This window comes from Vanacampus margaritifer, chromosome 12 (assembly GCF_051991255.1).
Source record: "Vanacampus margaritifer isolate UIUO_Vmar chromosome 12, RoL_Vmar_1.0, whole genome shotgun sequence".
Classification (NCBI taxonomy): Eukaryota; Metazoa; Chordata; class Actinopteri; order Syngnathiformes; family Syngnathidae; genus Vanacampus; species Vanacampus margaritifer.
Genome location: NC_135443.1, coordinates 4,014,592 through 4,037,617, shown reverse-complemented (window position 1 = coordinate 4,037,617; position 23,026 = coordinate 4,014,592). Strand labels below are relative to the sequence as shown.

Genomic DNA, 23,026 nt, shown 5'->3' with positions numbered 1-23,026 from the left:
TCCAGATGCCGGCGGTTCGATAGCGGGCCGGGATGAGTGACATGCGACCGTACTCTCGCCGGGCTCTTTGCACGGCCCGGGGGACTCGCTGTGTTAAGAACATGATATTGTATTTACAAAAAAATATTTGTAAATGGAAGCCGACGGGCTGTCCGTTAAAGAGCACCGACATGCTGCTCATGTCCAGCCTGTACCGATACCTTTTGTTGCAGAAGCAGGAGGGTCAAATGTCAGCAGACGTATCATTCTGGCGGCTCATCAATTTTGGATTGGAGTCACAATGCAGCGATGCTGCTAACGAATAATCGTGACTCTGAATTGGAGATACAGCCAGCAATGACCCATTTCGACCTGGGTTTTATGTTTAATACAGAGCATACGATTGCAAATTGGTCTTATTGTTGATTTTCGTTCCAGACGGCCTGGCAGTTTTCCGCACAGCTCAGACATTTGGTTTTATCATGTCAAATTGTAAAAACCGAAAGTTTGTCAAAAATTAGGGGTGCCAAAATTAGTGCGTTCATTTTGAGTTCCTTTTACGCCACTGATTTTTTTAACACGCGTTAAATGACCGCCCCTTACTTGAAAAGCCTTTACTGGGAGAATTCCAGTCAACGTCCACATCAAAATTTATCAGTAATAAATGTAATAATAATGCATATTTATGCAGAGACTGGGGTCAAGTTATTTTGTATTTTACAATTTAAAAAATGTACACAATTTCACAAGTTGCTTCATGTTAAAGAAGATAGCTCTTAATATGAAAAGAAAACAGCACTGAGCTGTCACCAATGTCTGACAAATGCAATTATGCCATCTAGTGGCAGAAAAATGAGCTCAACACAAATCAATATGACACTCGTTTTTACAGTACATTTTTTAAATTTTAACTCAATTTTATAATTGATTATGAAATTACTGTATCAATGAGTCATAATTCTACTAGTTTAATTTTTTTTTCTACTTTTATGTTAACAAGAGTATGAAAATTCAGAAAAAAACATTTAATTGTACATTTATTGTACATTTAGACACAGATATAATACTATTGAAGTCATGTGATTAATTACGATTAAAAAAAAAGTATCGTCTGACACTCCTATCAAAAATCTTTCTTTAATTTCATTTGATAAGTTATTGGTGCAATGCCGCAGCGGATGTCAGGCTGTGAAATTTCCAGTAAAAAAATGTCCTCTCGATCTTCCAGCACAAGCACTTTCAGATAACAAATTGATGTTTCGATTAGATGGGCTTCATTCCTGACCGCTCAGGAAACAAATACACCACAAGAAACAAAATATTTCAAGGGAAAAACCTACATTGATTTCTACCACCACCATCTTCCTTCATATAGAAGCAAGACATGCATTAATAGAGCTGCATATGATATACTGATATGCCCTGTTTGTTTCAAGGGAAAGTTTAAGATGTCACAGCTGGTCAAGACAGAAATGTACCAAAATCAAAACCGTATTTAGGTGACCACCGTCTAGATTTAACGACTGAAAGAACATTTTTTTTAAAAAAACAACATTTCACTGACTTAATACCCGTGAATACGCAATAATAGCCAAACATCTGCTTTGAGACATGTTTGCAGTGTTGCTCGGGAGCATACATGGATTGTAAGTAGAGGCTGCTCGGGGAGGATTGGGTGTATCACCGACACCCGATCCCTCCCCAGGCGCACTTTTACAGCCTCTGAAATGAGATGCATCTTTGATTTGCTTGCCCTGTAAACAGACAGCGACATGAAGGAGCTCTGCTCTCAGCCTCGCTGCCAGATAGCCAAGATCCGCGGGACCGAAAAAATGGGGGAAAATGCCACCAAAGATGCTAGATCCTTATCTGAACAGCGTTTGATTGTTGCAGAAGTCACTTTACTACTTCGCACATTACAAATATAGTCTACTCTTAACAAGAGTTGAAATGAGCAATTGAATCATTTGAGCAATTCGATTACCCCAAAAAAGTTGGTGCAAAATTTCTGCCGCAAAGCTTCGCAGGGATCATTTACAACAGACAACCACACTCTCATTTGACGACGCACACGTCACTCACCAGGCCAAGCCCCGCATTTTCAACTCAAAACAGATTTTTTGCTGGAGTATACAGAAGGCTTTGATGTAGGTTCTGACCTGAAGAGGACGTTTAAAGCAATGGTAGTTATTACAAAAAAACGGCCAGCAGGTGGCAGCAGAGTATAAGAGATCAGCCATGTTGCAACAAGCTCTTTTTCCGTTTTCAACAGATTTGTGAACAATGATGACTTTTAGCTATATTCTAATGCTAATTAGACACACAGATACAATATGCTTTTTTTTCCTGATGAAAGAAGAGACTCTAATCTTTATTTTGGTAGGTTCCATATTTTTATAGTAACAGAACACAATATTCTGTACGGCCTTCCAAAATCAGTCAAAATCCAGTAAAACAGCCGGGAGCGAAGGGGGTTACTTCAGTGAAAATGGCTGGGAGTGAATGAGTTAATGGCAGAAAAAATAGCAAGGTATTGCAAAATATAAATGTAAAAAAAGAAAAAGAGAAACGAACTCTGGCTCAATGTGACCATATGATTCCGGACATTCGTGACCTTCCACGTTGTCCCTGCTGCGGTTTGCAAGTGTGAAGCGGCGCTGATGAGTCAGGAAGGAGGGAGGGAGGGATGGATGGATGGAGGGAGGGATGGCGATGGTGTTGTTGCTCTCCCCCTTCCAGACTGTCTGCCTCCAGCGTGCGAACATGAAGCAGTGCGGTCAGCTAATGCGGCCGAGGGATGGATCGGAGGAGCTAAGATGTCATGTCTATCTGTTGGCTAACAATTAAAGGTGGCACCTCAAGCGGATCAATTTGAATGGCGGGCTTCACCTCGTAGCCCCTCGCTTCATTCAACGCTGTCCACTCCGCTTCCATCATTCGCCCATTTCATCAAATGTAGTTCTATTTCAAGCACTGGCAGCAAAACAAATCTGCCAGCTCCAGACGGACTTCTCCTCCAGGATGGAGACGAGCTCGGCTGCCTGGAAACGCAACACCGGCGCAAAGCGGGCACTTGAAATATCAACGCTGCAGCCTTCTAATTAAAGCCAAGGCTAATGGGTCCTAATTGCGTTGCTAAAACGTGGCCGTTTCGCTCCTCTTTACTGTAACTTGACCGCACTTCTTCCCATGTGGATTCATGGGGGGGTGTCGGGGGGGATGCAAACTAAAAAGCGGTTAATTTATCGGAAGATCCATTATAAAGATGCACTGAAAGGAGAAGAAAAAACAGGATGGGGGGGGAGATGTGTTAAGAAATACATTATCAGGATCTTGTTATTGAAGATGTATTTATATTTGTCTCCAGAGGTTCCTTATACTTAGCCGTGACATTGCTGTCAGTGGCTGCTGCTCATGTACTGTCAAATATACACGTCGCTCAAATGCAGACCTCCACCAAGGCACAATAATCCATCATTTCACGATTGTACTGTTCCACTTCAGTCCTGGTGGGTCACCGCCCACACTTGGCCCCAATGCAAGTGGAGTGTAACACTGGAACATGTTTTTTGTATCCATTTAATGCAAACAAAGTTGTTTACGACAGACGATCCCCAGCTACAGTACGATTGAGGCGAGTAGTGACAGTTTGACTGTGGCCTTCTGCCTGAGCGAACCTTTTATCTTTAATTGTGCTCACATTGAACTTCCCTATCAGGCCAATTTAGCCTTTGGCGGCGGTTCAATTTGGCTAATTGCTTTCAGCATTTATTTAATTGCGGGTTATTGATCGTCCCGGGTCATCCCTGTCTCACAAATAGGCCTGAGTGTGCTTTTGCTTTTGTTTGGAAACTTGCAGAGCTCTTATTGGGTTGGACTCATTCGGCCTCACACCAGCTGCTCCGTGAAGCCACATCCAAGCGTGCATGTGATAAATAGATCCACAGAAAACACTTAAAGCAAAAAAAAGAAAAAGAAGAACAATCTGTTTTTAATGAAACACTCCAATGCAATGAACAACCTGGAATGGGAGCTTGCACTTTTCACTTGCTTTCATTTCAGGCCAGTGGATGTTATAGGGAGAGCGATAGCAAATAAAGGGAGAATCGATGGGGCTTCATTAAAAGCAGCAGGCAGTCTTTTGCCCGGACACGGCTTAATTACAGTTTCACTGGCGTTTGCTTTAATTGGGGGAAATAAAGGGAGTGAAGTAGAGTGAATAGGAGGGTATTAGCATATCTATCAGCGCACGGGAAGAGGCCTCAGGGTCCCGCTGTCCAACCTGCCGTGGTTCATCTCACCTTTATCTAACCCCCCCCAGACGCACACGTTGATTCATTTTATATAAATGAACGGTTGATTTACTTCTAAACAAGATTTGCCTCGCAGAAAACAGAAAAAAACATTACATGTTTAATTTTAGTAATATATCTTGTTCTACTGATAATTTAGTAGAAACTATGCAAAATTAGGCACCATGTTACCTTCAGTCACTGCACGTGTGTGAACTTCAGGTGGACATGCTGCATCTAAAAGTCTGTGAATTTATGACGGTCGGTTTTTGGCAGCATAATACAAATTGTAATGAAGAAAATAATATAACGTTTGTCCTCAATTGTTTGAGTTTTTAATCAATTGCGTACCTTACCTTTTTATACAAACTCCAACTAATTTTCCTGTTTTTTGGTTATTAGTGCATTTCTGAACTTTGTTGAGACATTTTGTTTTAATGTTTCTACTTTTTCAAAGCAGCAAATATATATTTCCTTCTTTTTTTTTCAGATTTCAAAAAAATCCCGAAATTTGGATTATTTATGTTACGGACTGCAACTTGGTCAATTTTGTTTATTTATTTTCCTGCTTTAACAAAGTTGTACCGGTAGTTTTTCTTTATTAAATCTAGGGGCGTCAGGTGATTAAAAAATGTCATCGTAGTTAATTGCATGACTTCACTAACTCACGATTAATCGCAAATTTTATATCTGTTCTAAATGTACAATAAAATGTACAATAATTAAAGTTTTCATACTCTTGTTAACATAAAAGTGGGGGAAAATGCTGAATTAATAGAAATATTGCTGCCTCTCTAATTTCATAATATTTCCTAAAATTAAGTTAAAATTTAAAAGATGTACTAGACTGTAAAAAATGAGTGTAACATTGATTTGTGTTGAGGTAATTATTCTGCCACTAGATGGCATAATTGCATTTGTAAGACGTCGGTGACGGCTCAGTGCATTTTTCTTTTCATATTAAGAGCTAATTTTGTAAAAATTCTTTACATTTTGGAATTTATAAAATACAATTTGACCCCAGTCTCAACACATTTATGCATTATTATTAAATTTATTACTGCTTAATTTTGATGTGGACATACTTGCTTTGATGCGACTGGAATTCCCCCTTTACAGGCTTTCCAAGTAAGGGGCGATCATTAATCGTGCGTTTAAAAAAAAAAATTGGTGGAACTTTAAAATGTAATTAATTTTGACACCCCTAATTAAAACAGACCCTATTTGGGGGCTGGAACAGATTACTAGCATTTCAGTTCATTCCAGTGGGGAAACTTGCTTTAACACCAATTCAAATTGTAAGTCAAGGCATCACTGTCATCACTGTCTACTGTTGAAAAAGTTACAAATATAGACTAGTTTTGATTTTCATGACTTGTCTCTTCCCGATTCAGTGCTGAATAAAGACAATTCACGAGGCTTTTGTGTGTCTCGCATGATGCTCGCGCACTCCATCTTCTATAGCGCTGCCTTGCCTTTGACAATGACTGATAGCCCAGCGAGTCAAAGCCCTTCCCGGCGCTGCGTCAGTGACAGGTGAGCGGAGACAGCCTCTCCCGGCACAGTTAATAACAATTTGAAAAAGGGGTTGAGGGTTGATAACACAATCATTACCTGGAATGAGGACGGGAGACAGCTGTAAGCATGCATGCAGATGGTCGGCCGTCGTTAGTCCTTGTCACGGCGGCTGAATGGACGTGAGAGCACTTCAGCCCTCGTTGTCATCTCGCTAATCAAACGGGAACTGTTCGCTTTTCTCCACAAACGCTTGTACAAATGAATTTGAACTCGTTGGTGTTGTCAAGGAAGAAGTGAAGAGTTTGAAGACATACTTAAGCAAGCGATGGTTTGTACACTCTAAAAAGTGTTGGGTCAAATACCCAATTATAGATCCAAAATGGACCGATCCACTTATGGGTCAATTTGACCCAACTTTTATACAAAATGACCCAATTTTTTGACCCAAGTCAAGGATCTGACCAATATTTGAGTTGTTTTACACAAAAAGACAATTTTCTTGACTCAAAATTGGGTCAAATAGACCTAAGTAGAGGATCGGTCCATTTTTGACCCATAGTTGGGTTATTTTGTGTACGGTATTTTGTGTTCATCAGGAGTGGGATGGGACAGGATTGTTGCTGTGGAAGTGGGATGGGACGGGATTGAAAATCCACTCACGTGTCACCCTTTAATCCAAACTGCCAGAAGATACAAAGGAGAAAAAATAGTTAATAATAGAAAAAAAAGCCAGGCCAACTGTTAGCTTATTTTCTGTCTAAATTGCAGTAGCTGACTGTTCTCATTGACAATTTTATTGTTAATATTTTGGAGAAATGTTCTCCAAATTCTGGACACTATCAGTTGCTTGTGTATTTGTGGCCGGCATTAAGATCTCAGATTTTTTTTTTTCTTTCTCTCGTAAATATCAAACAGGTTTAACATTTAACACTTGCTCTCAAATCACCCCACTTTACAGACAGGGTAATCGCTCAGGAAAATCTTCCACAAGACATCTGAACTTCGAACCTTTACTGATTTAGCTCCTAACATGGAAAGTTCTGCTCGATTGTGAGCAGAGGTGGCAAATCCAGGTCCAGATACCTGAAGGACCTGGATTTGCCACCTCTGATTATGAGTGTATATATATATATATATATATATATATATATATATATATATATATATATATATATATATATATAGGCACCCCATTATAGACAGCTGTAACTTGAAAATTCCCCATTTTGCCATAATCTGCATAAAATCTCAAAGTTGTCCGCGTTTGTGCACCAGTGGTTAAAAATAGTCAATAATCAGCTGCGTTGCTTCCTGCGACATGACATAGACGTGACCGGCGCTCTCTGTGAGGTCTTTCATCATTGAAAAGATTGATTTGTAATTGGTGGTGTTCCCATCTGTCCTGGTTACGCAGAATTACGGCTAAACCAGTTAGTAAACACTTTGCCCCATTGTCTGTTGTTTTGATAATCACCCATAATAGCATCCAGCATCAGTACGCTCTTTAAACCTGATTTAGGAGCTAATGGAATAAGAGGGAGAGGCGGTCAGTATATGCACTGGGCCTAATGTCATTAGAAATGTTTGCAAAGGCTAAATTAAATCAGCTGTAAATTGTGCTCTCGACGAAGCCAGAAAAAAACATCTTGCGGTGGAGCGGGTGGGAGCTTGCAGGGATTCATATTTTAACCTTGCGTAAAAAATGTACTTAAACAGATTAAAATAAAATGGGGGGAGCGCACGGGTGGATGGGAATAATGGTAATTGCCGGTGCTTTAATGGTTTCCTGTTAGCCAAGTCGGGCCGAAGGCGGAGCTATTTTAAAGTTGTACGCGGACGCGGAGGTCGTAACTTTGCAAATGTGGTGATTCAATAGAAAGGGGGCATGTCAGCAAACAGCATGTGACACGTCTAATGGGGTTCGAGCTGGGAGCAGATGCTGGCGGGCGGGGGGCGTTTTTGCTGCACGCCTCGTCCAGAAAAATCGAGTTGCGTGCTGAGCAGGTGTTTATTTTTTGTAAATTTTTTGGGGTGAATGGCTTTGGAGCATGTTGTCAGTTCTTGAGTGTACGCTTGTTGTTTGCATGATTGCATTAGGAAGCTCCTCACGATAGCCGTGAATACTCGAGGAATTCCCAAACGTAAATTCATTTTCGGGCGTGGGTTCCCAAAATCAGGCACATGAATTTGTGTTTCATGTGGTTGTGTCTGCATCTTTCGAATTTGTCCGTAGTTTAAGGAAAACAAGGCACAGAGTGAGAGGTGGAAACATTTTGCCTACAAAGCTGACAGTTTGGCCAAGTCGAAACTAAACTAGATTTTTAAACAACTTAACTTTTATAAATGGAAATCTATCTAATTCATTTTAAAACAAATAAATTGTCTATTTTTTTTTTTTTATTTATTTAACTTGAATATTTTGCAAATCTAAAAAGTTAAGAACTGGAAATTTTTTAAATTTTCACACCGATTCTTGTTTCCCTTTTACTGAAAATGAATATCTGCTCCAAATATTGGTTATCGGCCTCCTTCGCTACTGATAATCGGTATCGGCCTTGAAAATAATTAATAGGATAATCGATTTTTTAAAAGATTCAGTGACAGCACTAACATACACATTACGATTCATGATTGTAATTAATAAACAGTTAAATTTTTCTGATAATTGTCCCATATCGTTTTCCCAGCAGATCAGGTATGGTAAAATTACTCTTAACACAACCCAGACCACAGGATAATCGGCTACTAAAATCTTCAAGAGATTTCTCTAACGTAAAAAATTGCTAATATTCAGCCCGATTATCGATATGTGTTCATCTCTGACTGAAGTTTCCATATCAGGTCTTGTCGCCAACTCTCCTGGGACCGCGGCTTTGTCGCATACAGTACAGTGGAGAAAGTGACACCGCCCATCTAAAACCCCCTCAAATATAAAAGCGTCCTCATTAATTGCAACTTCTTTATTTGAGCCGGCACAGTGTTTTATAAAAGTGTCTTTCTCAAAGCCAACTCTTTTGAGTCGCTCGGTAAATTGAAACCGCAACTTGGTTGTCGGCGGGCCAAAGGTTGATGTCAGCGCGCAGCGAAAGGGCGGCAGAAACAGAGAATACAAGTGTTGAAAAAGCAGCCGCGAAGCATGCGTGGAGTCACCTATGCTGTCTCCTTTGTGTCGGCTCGCTGAAGGGCGAATAGCTCGCCTGGGTCACAAGTGTGAGCTCAAGCTCTTTTGTTGGCTGTCTGCGCCCCCGGGGCCTCTATCTCCGAGCAGGGAAATGTATCCACAGCCTTTTTTTTTTTGTGTGTGTGCTTAACACTTCATTTTACTGAGGTTCTCTTTGTAAGTCTTTAAACTTAAAGATACCGCAATGATACCGCCAGGCCTATTGTCCAATCAGAAATCAACACTTAACTGATCTGACAAATAGTTGAGCCGAATGCCCTTCAAGTGGCCTACTACTTGAAGTAGGCACCGATGATAAAATAGAATGGAAATGGCACACTCTAAAAAAAGTTGGGTCAAAAGTAACACAATTATGAATCAAAAATGGACCGATCCACTTTATGGGTCAATTTGACCCAACTTCCTGGGTTGTTTTATACAAAATGACCCATTTGGAATGTCGCTTTTGCTTGTACGTAGAAGCGCACGTGTCCAACAGAGTAACTAATAGAAGCATTTGAATTACAACTGTAGTTTGATTACTTGTTTGGAGACTCGTAATTAAGACAAGAAGCTAAAGTAGCCTAGCATATACTTCAAAGCTAAAGTAGCTTAGCCTACTTCAAAATGCTAAAGTAGCCTAGCATATACTTCAAAGCCAAAGTAGCCTAGCATATACTTCAAAGCTAAAGTAGTTTAGCCTACTTCAAAATGCTAAAGTAGCTTAGCATATACTTCAAAGCTAAAGTAGTTTAGCCTACTTCAAAATGCTAAAGTAGCTTAGCATATACTTCAAAGCTAAAGTAGCTTAGCCTACTTCAAAATGCTAAAGTAGCCTAGCATATACTTCAAAGCCAAAGTAGCCTAGCATATACTTCAAAGCTAAAGTAGTTTAGCCTACTTCAAAATGCTAAAGTAGCTTAGCATATACTTCAAAGCTAAAGTAGTTTAGCCTACTTCAAAATGCTAAAGTAGCTTAGCATATACTTCAAAGCTAAAGTAGCTTAGCCTACTTCAAAGTGGAAAAGTCAGTTCCCATAACGCATTCGTTTTTGAGTTCCCAAATAAAAAATGTGTCCTTATGATAACTAATATTAGGTAAGCAGTATTTGATAATCTTTTTTTTTGGTGTTAAGCCTAAATATTTTTGTTATAGTGTACATACAGTAGTTTCAAGCATTCATTTCATGTCTGTAACTTGGAACCAACCCATGCGGTCAACTCGCCAGGCAAACGCTTCTGAAACTCTATTGTGAGTCGTCCGGTTATCTCAAAGTGTCTGAATAATCTGATGAAACGCGAAACCCGCTTTTCACTGAATCCCGGGATTGACGCAGGAATCTTGGCACAGCGTGCGCGGAATGCGCAGGCCAACGGGACGGCTCATCTTCAGCAGAATTCTTGACGGTTAACTCGAAAGGTTCTGGGAAGGCGAATTTGGGGGAAGGAGCCATCGTTTGCTGTGTTGTTGTGTGTTATCATTGCCATTTGTTGAGGGGGATGAATAGCGAGATAAATGGATGATGGGTGGGTGGCGCGCGAGAGAAAATTCCCTCGTCTGGCTGGAATTGGATGGCGACCACGGGGATGGATGGAGGCAGGGACGGGGGGCCACCTGATGTAGAGGCTGCTGTCAGCACCCGGACAGCGAGGTCTTTGTCTTCTCAATAATCACTAAGCGTACCTCTTCTTCTCATTCCTCGCTCACCAACCAGACCCCCCCCCCAACGCCGTGCTGCTCTTTTTACTTTGAGCATTCTGATAAAACTGCAACTCCGGCTCGTTGGTCCCATGTCCCTTATTTTGGATTACCGGTGTGAAATAAAGTATTCTTCTATAATACAACACTACCCCCCAAAAAAATGAATATATAAAAACTTTTTTGTAAATTATATGTTAAATTACCGCTTATAACGTAGCTGTATATTAGGGTTGCAATGAAAACCGATTTGAATCAGGAAATCCTTTCTGATTAAACCAATTCAAATAGAATTGTTACATTTTAAAATGTTTTGTCTTTTGAATCATATCGCATCCTATAATAATAATAATAATAATAATAATAATGATAATAATAATAATAGATGTCATATATGGAGATACATACCAAATAATATTTTATGGGAGATCCGCATCAATTTAAAATTGGTATAAATTGGTTTGATATTGCTGATGATTTATTGGTGAATTGAATAACCTTGAATAGTTTGGGCTTAGACGTTCCATATCGAATCGAATCATTCCATCTGAAAATGGACCATTCTTGATTGCTACATGTATTGTATCCAGATACTAGTATCTCTCCAATAATGTAAAAGATTATTTGAGTTGAGTCTTATTGGGGTGTAAGAAAAAATGATTTGAATCGGAAAATCGATTTTGATTTAAAAGATATAAGTGCATATAATTTAACTTATTAGTTCCACTTTAAAATATATTGTGATACGTATTGAATCGTCTTTTATTGAAGGGATGTATTTTTGGATATAGTCCAAAATCAATATTTATATCGTCACTGCTATGTGAAAAACACTTACCTGTATGTCCATTTTTTCCAATTTTTATTTTTATGTTTTTGGGATGTCTGTTTTCAGTTTCAGTAGAAAACACTTATGTCCATTTTTTTGGGTGGAGGGCGGTCTGCATTCAGTTTCATCACAAAAACGTAAAAATAAAAAAAAATTGAAAAAAAATTGTCATAAGTGTTTTTCCACTTAACAGCGACGATACTGTATATAGTTATATGTACTGTATGTATTATTTTCCATTTTAAAAGCTTTTTAACTTCTCCTACTGTAGATAATCACACAAATGTCAACTCTCTTAGGCAATCAGCAAAGCAATCATAGTAATAAATATTTAATGCTTAATTATAAAGATCAGAAGGGTATATCAAAAATATATAACAGTAAAAATAATGCAAAAGTCACAAAGCCTCTAAATAATGGTTGCATCAGTTTTGAAAACAGTTTTTTAAATATTTTTTTTAAGATCATAATTCCAAGTTTCCTTTTCTTGTATTCTCCATTTGGCTGAAAAAGTAATCCAGGTTTTGTTTGAGGACCGATGGCGCTCTCTTAAATTCCACCAAGAAGCCAATCAATTCAGCTCAAGCTTCTCCAAGCCAACCGTAAATCATGAAAAAAATAGCTGGGGAAAAAAAAGTGACAACAGCGGCAGTAAATAAATGTTTGTTGTTTCTTTTCCCCCTCCTCGTTTTCCACCCCTCTTTTCTTTGTAATGGATGGGCTATTGTTGGTGCTGCCCTCTGGGCAGTGAGGTGGTGGTGTGGGGTGGGGGGGGGGTGGACTTGTTTACTTCCCATTCAGCACCACTGCTTCTCTGTAGGGGATGTTCCTGTTGCAGCCTCCCTCCAAAGCTCCATATAGGTGCACTGCATTAATAGCGTGATGGATGTCAGCCCATGCCAGAGTGCTGACGGCTCCGACGATTGGCGCTCACGGCCTCTTTGGAGCAGGGCCGCTCATCAATACCGATCACATTTGGAATTCACTCCAAACTCACCAGATGCTCATTGGACCTCCTAAATAAAATAGCTTGGGATAACTTTGGGACACTTTTTATGGTGTTAAATGGAAAGGAAGTCTGAATTCACACACACACACACACACACACACACACACACACACACAAAAAGCAAGAGCAAAGAAGGACTTAAGATAAATCCGATTTTTGACAATGACATGTATTTTGTGCTTTCGATATTCTCTAAATAGTAATTGTCTTCACTTTATTTTCTGTGGTATTTTTGTCTCATATATATATATATATATATATATATATATATATATATATATATTTTTTTTTTTAGTTTACTTGAACTTGTTCTTAAGGCCACATTACAAAAAGAAAATACATTTTTGGGGAACCAAATTGTAATTTTAGAGGAACTAAGTCATGTTTAAGAAAAAAAACATGCTTTTTTAAAAATTATTATTTTATATTTTTTAATTAAGTTTTGGTGATTTCAAAAATGTATAGCGCTGAAAATATGGAGAAAATAGTACAAAAAATGAAGTTGCCAGTGCATAAATAAAATAGTAATATTTAAAGATTTTTATTTTATTTTACAAGATCAAAGTTGGAAATATTTTGAAGAAAATAAAGAAACATTTGAACCCTGAAAATAGTAAAGAAACAAATTATTACAAAAATGAAGTTGTTAGCACATAAAAAAATACTTTTAAAAAGCAGTACATGAATAAAGTCATAATGTTGTGCCCCGTCTAATGTTGCCACCAAGGGGAAATTTTATAATAAACGAGTGTATAATGTATTGACGAAGAAGAGTTTCACAACAAAGTGAGTTCAAGCGAAATAACTTGTTTTCCACAGAGGATAAAGAATATGTGCCTGTGAGTACTTACGTTTATTTAATTCACTGTTCGTGTTCAATCATAACCATCTTAAGATTGATTCTGAAACTCGAGGTACCGCTCTAAATTACATTCTTGCGATATTTTATAAAAAAAATTTCCTTGTCAGTGTTGTCATATTTCCACTTTGTATGTTCCTGCATATCGGAAATGAATCACTCACTTAATCAGACACCCCTTTTATTGAATGGCACAATGGGCACCATGATGCGCTCTACTCTGCGAGTGTACGGAAAACCTGTCGAGGAACGCGTTGTACATGTGGTGTGAACTGTGGCTGAATGGTTACCGTGGGAAACGCTAAACAAATTAGCACTTGATAGGCATCCCGCCACGCAGTGACGATGAGAACATGTCACTTGTTCCCACGAGCCTTTTCACTGCAGTCGATAGCACAAGCGCTCTTGTTTAAGCCGTGAAAAATGAGCAGTTGATGCGTTTTGGCAGCCATTTTCACTCTTTTTTTTTTCTCGTATTTATAGAAATATCGCAGCACTGACACTAATCCCTGTTGTGGTCGTCGAATGATGGAATAGCATCTCTCTGTTGTGTCCTCTTTTTTTTTTTGGTAGCACAAGCTTCAAAAGCAAGCACGCAGCTTCAATTTAATCCCAACTATTTACAGCTGTCAATAAAAGGACCGACACCACAATAAATGCATTAAATTGCATCTGGCCTCGTGTCAGGCAAAATAAGGTGAGTGGACGGGCCGCGCTAGGTGACGCTCGTTTTTTTTTTCCAGGGGTGGGGCGTGTGTTATTACACCACTGTGTCTTGAGGGCCCGTCTGGGGCCAACGTCCGTGGGATTTAATCAGCCTCTATTACCCGCTCCCCTTTTCCCAGTTGAAATAATCACCCTCAATTACGCACATAAAAGAGAGGAGAGCCGGCTTCGTCTGAAGCAGACAAATCGCACACAAAGTCATTTCTCTCCACCTTGTTGGCTTCTGATGTTTCAGGGTGTGAAATAAAAGGATTGCGGGTTGGATAGCCCGACCCCCGTCACCCCCCCCCTCGGCCAGAAAACAGACACTCACACTGAGCATTAAAGCCAACATCAAGCTAAACGCTCCTAGCTGAGTGAACAAGCTTATCGAGTGGTTTTACTCAAAGCAGTGGCATGACTGACTTCATCCGCCTCTTAAAAGCACAACACTATCAAACTGAAATTATAAACAATTTAAACATTTATTTTTTAAAGTATAACAGGGCATGTTATACTTTTTTTTAAACTGAATATTCGTTACTAGCTTTGAAGGAAAAAGTAGAAGCAGAAGTAGAAAAAATTCATTTAAATTTTAATGTAATCGAAATTTAATCGAAATGTAAGTTGTTGTTTTTTTTTGTAGGCTAGAATTTGAACGTTACTGCAATGAATGGGGATCACTCCACCAAATTAAGTTCCGAGCATGTCTAAATCTGCTTTCAAAAAGCTTAACATACTGTAGCAACAAAAGCTCAAACTTTTGCACAGTGCTGCTGTACAGTCCACCATTTCAATGGTACACACACACACACACACACGAGCACGTGCGGCGAGGACACCCACCACCGCCATTAACTAAAGAGCCCCGTGCAATTTATTAAATACGGCGGATGAAAGAAATATAATTTAATAATTGAGCGTCTGGGGGGGGGGGGGGGTTTCGAGGAAAATAGAGGCGCGAAGAAAAGAGGCATTGTGATCTACTTCGGTCCGCCACACGCCGCCGACAAAGAAATGACCATTAAATGTAGCTTTGAAATAAATGGGGCCCAATTACAGTGATGGCGGGGACACTCTAATGAAGCTTTTGTCAACGCAGACAAACATGGCGCAGAGAGGAAGGCAGGTGAAGTCACTCCAAAAAAAAAAAAAAAAAAAAAGCTTTTCATGTAAGTTTCCGCAAAGATATGCCGCGCGCTGGATGTATTCTATGGAGAAAAAAAAAAATCAGCCAAACAATTAAAACCAAAACAGGCTGGAACATTAGCGGCAATTATTAACATGGAGGTCGCCCAGTTACATTAGCCGCGGGGTGTTCGGGGAAATAAGTCATGCGAAATGGATTGAGCAGAGTTGTTTTTTAATGCAGTTTTGTGGTCGTTGTCCATTTTAATTAGCAGTTCAGAGGCTAGCGGCTCAAATTCCCGCTCTTCCGTGCCTCTCCACTGTAGTGAGTGCTTCTGACCCTTTGCACGCCGATGATGTGCCTGCAGTTTAAAACCGACACACTGTTGCTTTTATTCAAGCATCCGACTGAAAATTCAAAGTATGTTTTTTTTTTTTTTTATGTTATGGGTAAGTCCCTACTGAAGGTCCAGGTACCAAGTGTACAGTCAACCGGGGGTGGGTGGGGGTCTGAATTAACTCTTTGACTGCCAAAAACGTTAAATAACGTTTAGTAAAATCCTACGGAGGAGTGCCAAAGACGTTAAAAGACGTTTGTTTCAAAACAGAGGTGAAACTAACCATTTTCTATTGTTAATTACTCAAAAATGGAATAAGGTAGAAACTAACTTTTTTTTCTGATGAAAGATGAGAGTCCAATCTTTCATTTGGTAGTATGTGTGTTTCCATAAGGAAAAGCGGCCAAGAAAATGGATGGATGGATGGATGTGTTTCCATAGTCCAAACACATAATTTTCTATGGACCTTGAAAGATCAGTCAAAATGCTTAAAATCGGCTGGCACTGGGGACAACCCGTTTCTGAAAACGTCTGGCAGTCAAAGAGTTAATGACTCACAGGCTAACAGTTAGTTGAGTATTATTTTATTCAAAATTGATAGCACAAGAAATAGAGAAACCCTTGTGATCCTCAAGTCCAGTTTGCAAGTAGACCCCAATGTGACATCTTACCTGTGTTTGCAGACGCAAAAGGTCACTTTGGGGTATTGATCGGTCCAGGAAAGGAGCAGGCCTTCCTGAGAGACGCTTTTGGACGCAACAGCTTGTCCAGGGCTAAAGGTTAAGGCCACGAGTGTCTGTGGAGGCCCGTACCGAGGTCACGAGGTCTCAGTCAGGGTCAGGAGCACAGATGACCCAAAAGTCTCTAGATGGATGACTTGTAGGTTTTCCTAACACGGATCACAGATGTCCATGACGGGAAACAATGGAAGGCGTCTGTGTTCCAAAATAGGTTTTACCCCCCCCAAAAAATTGTACAGTGCAGACCTGAGCCATGGCCAGAGAGACAAACAACCACTTCTGGAATTTGGAGAGATTTGTTAGAGAAAAACTAAGCAAGCATCAGAATCATTTTTTATTGCCCACAAGAAATGCACGCACTCCTCAAAAATGGTTTTCACAAAGAAAGACTACAAATTGTGCTCAATGTTGGAAAAAAAATGATTTCCTTGGCAGCAAATATAAACGAAAACACGACTCCTACGACACTGCAAATCTCAAACGTGTAAGCCAACAAACTCCTTATTGACACACAAATGCATTCCGCAAGTTTTCAAACTTTATTTTCTGTCAAAGTAAAACAGCTTCTTGAAGATTTTTCTTTTCTTCTTTTAGCGCTATTTGGATGCAACATTCAGGGTCACCACCTCAATACTTTCCAAATGCGTTGCGTTTTATTAGCATCCTTTCTTGGTAAACAACAGACTCCGTTTTGATATATACGAAGCATCTGGGGAGCAGTGTGACATTTGGGAACATCAAGTCTCGGCTGCTTTCATGCAGTCAAGTCACAATAAGCAGATGAAGTCAGCCTACGGATGCCGTGGAAATAAAACATGGAAAATATCAAAGCCGGGACGACGACTGTGTGGAAATGTTGAACGACTGGGCAGGGGTGCGAAGTTTAACACAAGACACTTGTTTGCATGCAATCAATATTCAGGTTTGTTTAGTTTCATTCATTCATTTTTAATTTCTATTTTTGTTTCAGGCAAAAAAAAACAACCACACACTTATATAATAATAATAATAGTCAAATTTTGCCTGAAAGGGAGTGAGAAGAAATAAACTTATTTAATCGCACCCCCATCTCCCATTCAAAATTTCAAGCTACTCTGCTACTCACCTTAACCTTAGTTTATTTGGTCAAAGCAATCAGTGTTCCAGAGCAAAAATATACTTGTAAAAAAAAAAAAAAAAGTGTAGACCAAAAACTAAGCTCTAGGTGGGCTACTGTTTAAGGTTAAGTTTAGCCAGTGGCAACGTAAGATGGCCGCCACGCACACTGTACAAGGAGGTCAGACCAAGATTCATTGCATGCGCAGAAGTTTCGCACAAAGGAGGTTCCCCGATATGCGTTTATATGACCAAATAATTGGGTTGGAAAAGAGGTAGTAACCAGTCGTCTTATTCAGTTATTAAAACCTGAAAAACAACATACTTGGGTTTTTGCGCGTTTTTACTTGGGCGTTCAAAACCCAAATTTAGCATATATTTGGGTTATTGGCTGCATGTAAACATAGTCAATCTAGTTTTTTTTTTTAAATTGAGTTCCATGTACAGGGCTCCAGACTGCCCGAAATGTTTTTTTTGTCGCCAAATGTTGTCGCTAAATCAACCGATGAGTTTTTTTGTTGCTGACAAACTCAAAAAGACTTTTTCCACTTTAGCAACGCTGGCACAAACTGGATTTTTGCGATGACGCGAAAAGAAAATATGACCAATACACGACGGGGACGAAACTCAAAGCGGCATGAAGCGGGCCTTAGCCTCATATCGCTAGCTTCGGCTAGCCCGCTCGCCGTTAGCTTAAGATTAGCTTCGTGCTCCTAGTGATAATTGGCGGAGAATAAACATATTGATGGTTTTGGATCTGGATGTGGAGCCTCTCCCATCTGATTTTGGAGGTTACGCCTTCGTGTGGTCACCAGCCAATCGCAGGGCACGTTCATGCAAGCAACCTTTCATACTCACAATCACACCTAAGGACAAATTAGAGCCTTCAATGAAGCTAGCATGCTCGTTTTGGGTGTCGAATCTCAGTACTGTGAGACAGACATGCTAACCACTAGCCTACCTCGCAGCCTTTTTGCATCTCGTTGCAGTTTTTTTTTTTTTTTCATCCACACATCGCCCACTAAAACAAAACAAGGCAATTAAGTGTCTGGGTGGTTTATTAATTGCACAAACAAACAATTTCCTTCCCAGCGTGTTAGCCGACCTCTGCTCATCCTCAATTATGTTAATGCTAACTTTTCTCCACTAGAAACGATGCTGATTAACGGCCTCTTGTTTTGGAACGCTGCTTTAAAGTATTTGTTAATTCCCAATTAGACCGGCGGGCTCGTTTGCTCCCGAGCCGGTGGCTTTTGTGCCGGGCGCGCTAATTGGCCGACATTAACGACATAACGAAGCTCGCAGGAGAGGAGGAAAGTTATTCGGCTGCAGCATTTAACATGATGCGGTAATTAGACATTGTCATGTTGAATCCAACAAATATGCGGCGCTCTCGCCAGTAATGGACGTTGCCTTTCGTCTGTTATGAACATCTTGCTAATGTGTTGTGTGTGTGCTTATCTCCAATCATGTCTAAGACACTGTATAGTTTTTCCCCCCCTTTTTTTTTTTATTTCAGCATTTTATGCCTCTTCACTGCTTTGTTACAAGCACTCGAGCAGCATTAACAGCTCACTACTCCATTTGGCCAAGACTTGGATTGTCTCTAACTCATTTACCACCATCACAGGATCAATGCTTGAGGCGCACACGAGTGGGTCGGATACACGAGGAAGAAAAAGAAAAAAAAGAATGCTTTCATGTCCTGATGTGATCTCTTCAAATGGGACCTGGAACCAGGGAGTGAAATATTGTTTAGCGGTGTGTGTATATGCCACACATGCTTTTTCATCACAGGATGAGAGAAGCTCGTGTATGAGTGGGCAAAACCCAGAAACTGGTCTTGAGAGGTTTTGCAAAAGAACCGGGCTTGTTCACATCAAAAGAATACAAACCTTGATCATCGTCTCCATAAGAACTCTGGATGGGTCTCCGCAGTTCACATTAAAGAGGATTTTCAAAGCGGAGCATTCGAGGAAATAATCGTACTGAAAAAGTGCATAGTGGCTCGGTTTTTCAGGCTCCCGATTTCCAGATTACAAACGGTGAATTTACAAGGACGTTTTTGGTAAATTTCCGATGCAACGTCAAGCTGGGGAATTGAGTGATATAGATCGATGGCAGAGTACCAGTCCTAGCCAGGGCTTTAAACTAACCCGCCAAATGTGTCTAACATTCATTTTGGCGGATGGTCATAAATATTTACTAGCCAATTTGGCTGGTAATGCAAGACGTTGTGCAGCCATGTGTACTTTTTGCAAAACTTGCTCTGAAAACATTTGACATTTGTCAAATGACATCGGTCTAAGAAAGGGCTTTGGAACATCCCTAGTAAAAATAGTAGAAAAAAAATTGCTGACAAAGTAAATACGTTTTTAAATCGTTTGTCCTTCACTCCCAAAAAACGTATTTATATGTTTTTTATGCTAGAGCATACAGAAGGCTTTGATAGAGCTTGTGACATGAAGAGGTCGCATAAAGCAATGGTAGTTATTACATGAAATGTCCAGCAGGTGGCAGCAGAATATAAGAGATCAAACAAACAGGGCCATGTTGCAACAAAGCTCTTTTCCCCAGGTTTGTCAATATTGATGAAACTTTGCTCTATTCTAATGCTAATTGCTGCAAAACAGAAACAGATGCAAATATACTTTTTTTCCTGATGAAAGAAGAGACTCTAATCTTTCTTTTGGTAGGTTTCATGTTTTTATAGCAATACAACACAATATTCTGTGGGCCTTGCAAAATCAGTCAAAATCCAGTAAAACAGCCACGAGCGAAAGGGGTTGCTTCAGTAAAAATGGCTGTACAGTATACATTCGTGTCCTTGTTTATACACCACACTGGTTTTGTTTATTGTCAAATTTCTTTGATGAAATGATGAAAGACTTTCCATTTGAGGAAGATCGCTCACGTGCATCGTCATCAGATGTTCCAGGAAGTGAAAAATCCAAACGATTCAAAGGAATGCGGACTCTTCCAGTAAGTCCATCCAATGCCACAGTGGGCTTCCTGCGAGGCCCAAGACGGCGCACGCGTGAGGATAAATGACATCTGGTGTGAATAAGACTGAAGAGGGTCGCTATCATCTGCGCTCCCACGTTGCTTTAACCTCTTTTATGTCTCAAGTGCTGCGAACTGGGCGAAATCTATTAGTGGCCTTTTAGAATTACGATCATCCTATCTAAGGTTTTGTTCAGGTAATTCGCAGGAGCACGTCCAACAACGGCCGAGCGTCCGCACGAAAAGCATTGTGTGCCTCGTGTACAAATGGACACTTGTTCATTTCATCGCACGCTTTTCATCTATATGGAAATGAAATGATGCACTCGGCAGCCTTGTTTGCTTGTTTGTGTCGTCCGGCAAGGACAATGAAAGGAAAATAAGAATTGCCGGCGTGCAGCGGGAACTTTTGTGGAGGCTCTTGTGACATTATGCCGGGCCAAAGAGGAGAGGAGAGAGATGCATTGACGGCAGAAATTTCGATTTGACGGAGATTTCGAGAGGGCCGCTGCCACGATTGTGCTCGTGTGTACGTTGAAGTTGAAGAGGGATTTGGATGGGCACAGCTCCAGTCTGATAAAATAAGAACATGGGAAAATAATAAGGACAATTGGAATGATTAAGGCATCGCAGTGATAGTGGTTACCGCACCTGCCTCACACTTCTGATGTTCTGGGCTTGAGTCCCGGCTCAAATCTTCCTGTATAAGTTTGCATGTTTTCCCATGCTTTAGTGCAGTATTCCGGCCTCCTTCCACGTTGTAAAAACAAGCACGTTTGGTTTATTGAGGGGCTTTAACTCACCGGTGTCAAACCCAAGGCCTGAGGGCCAAATGTGGCCCTCAGCATCTTTTTATGTGGCCAGTTGTCAAATCGTTAACTTTATATTTCTTGCAAATTGCCTTCACTTTCAGCAACACTAGGTGGGTTTCCTTCCACCCATTTTTATTAGAATTTTCATTACAACTGAATGGAAACGCTAGAAATTTTTACGCTTGGAAGGGGTGGATTTTGAAGCGTATCGAAAAGAGGAAAATGCTAATTTTGGCTATGGAAACATGTTTTGCGAATAACCGCTGGCGAAACCGGATACATGTCGCACGTTTTGACCGGATATTACGTGACACGTGAGTTTGTAGTCACAAAGCAAAGACGGACTATAAAGTAAGGTGAAACTGAAATATTTTTGGGATTAATTAAAGAAGTGAATATGAATGCAATTTTAGATGGAAAACAGCAAAGAAACGCTACGGTTTATCAAGAATTACAAAAGAAAACTTATTTTTATTATCTTTATTATTGTTATTATTAATAATAATAATTACAACAACATAAATACAAAATATAGTATTTTTTTATTATTATTATCATTATTACTATTATTATCCATCCATCCATTTTCTTAACTAACTACTACTAATAATAATAAAAACCCAAAATACAAATGTTGTTGATTTTAAAAGAGCTAATATTGGCTGATTAAATCGGCTGGCAGATTTAAATACTCAGGCCCTATAATAATACATTAATAATAATAATTTATGATTATTATTATTATTTTACATACATAAAAACACAACATAAGACAGCCAGTTTGCCATGTCCAGAGGCACTAGCAGATATTGTATACCTGATTTTCAAAATCAAACCTTTTTTCAGACTGCCACTAAAATATTTGTTCAGTCTCTCTCTATGGCTCACTGTATTACTTGATGTGATCTGACAGTTTCATTTTTTGTGTTGATTTTTGCAGGTGCACACAGTTGATGGAGAGACGCACAAGGGACTTTTGGCTTCATCTCCACCGTCCTCGCTCGTCCTTCCGGCCTCCAGCGAGGGGACAAAGGACCCGTTGTCAGCCGACCGATGCCCATTGCCGCTGGGATGTCAAGGCGGGGAGAATTAGGAAAGGGGGCAGGAACAGAGCTGCCCAAATACAAGGTAACGAGGGAAAACCAATCCCGCCGGGAATTATCCCGACACTGGAGACACAGTGTTCACTAGGCGGCAGATCAGTGGCTCTCTCCGGGGAAGAGGAAGGAAGGAGGAGGAGGAGCAGGATATTGGCCAAAAAAAGTGTGCTTCGCTGTTTCTAAATTACCCCCCACCAAAAAAAAAAAAAAGTGGCAGTGGGTCTTGTTACCTGTTCAGACATTTGAGTTTCAATGTCCACTTGTCTATTTGGGCTGGAGTTATCTTACCACACCTAGCATGAACCCCACTTTGCAGCCACTAACTCAGATTGCAATCAAAAAGACTTGTACAACAAGTGTCTGTGTCCTTATCGGTTAGGGTGACCGTGTAAAATGTAGGGTTGGGGGGCCACTGGCATTGAGGTACACAAGAGCTACTTCAACTAGCTCTGCAATGAAAACAATCAAACCTCCGTTGATCACGGGCAGTATGTTCCAGAACTCCTCACAATAAACAATTTTTTTTTACAGGATTTTTTATTTTTTTTTAAAGCCGATGCCCTTTCCAATATTTGGCAGAATAAAATTCAAATAACTGATCAATTAATTAATAAAAAATATATTTTAATTTTTTTTAAAAAAGTCCTTTTTTTTCATAATTTTTTTCAGAAAACACGAAAAACTGAGCAAAATAGTGATTACATTGTATGTATTAAAAATTTCATTTCTGCGGTAAAATTGAATGTGTATATGTATGACT

The 23,026-nt window shown here is 39.8% G+C and overlaps 1 protein-coding gene across 5 annotated transcripts in view; it reads left to right on the top strand.

Moving 5' to 3' along the window:
- The window catches only part of LOC144061641 (uncharacterized), a 71,776-nt gene extending 48,793 nt beyond the window's left edge, over positions 1-22,983 (top strand). Inside the window, exons 4-5 of one of the 5 annotated variants that reach the window (XR_013296230.1) lie at positions 20,253-20,333; positions 22,107-22,978. Coding sequence is in view for 2 of the 5 variants with exons in the window: in XM_077582253.1 (XP_077438379.1) it covers positions 20,253-20,333; positions 22,107-22,449 (424 nt within the window). In the remaining 3 variants the exon portion in view is untranslated. Of the gene's footprint in view, positions 1-20,252; positions 20,334-22,106 lie in introns of all 5 variants that reach the window. The other 4 variants (XM_077582253.1, XR_013296232.1, XR_013296231.1 and 1 more) reach the window with 4 other exon arrangements.
- The last annotated feature ends 43 nt before the right edge of the window (positions 22,984-23,026 follow it).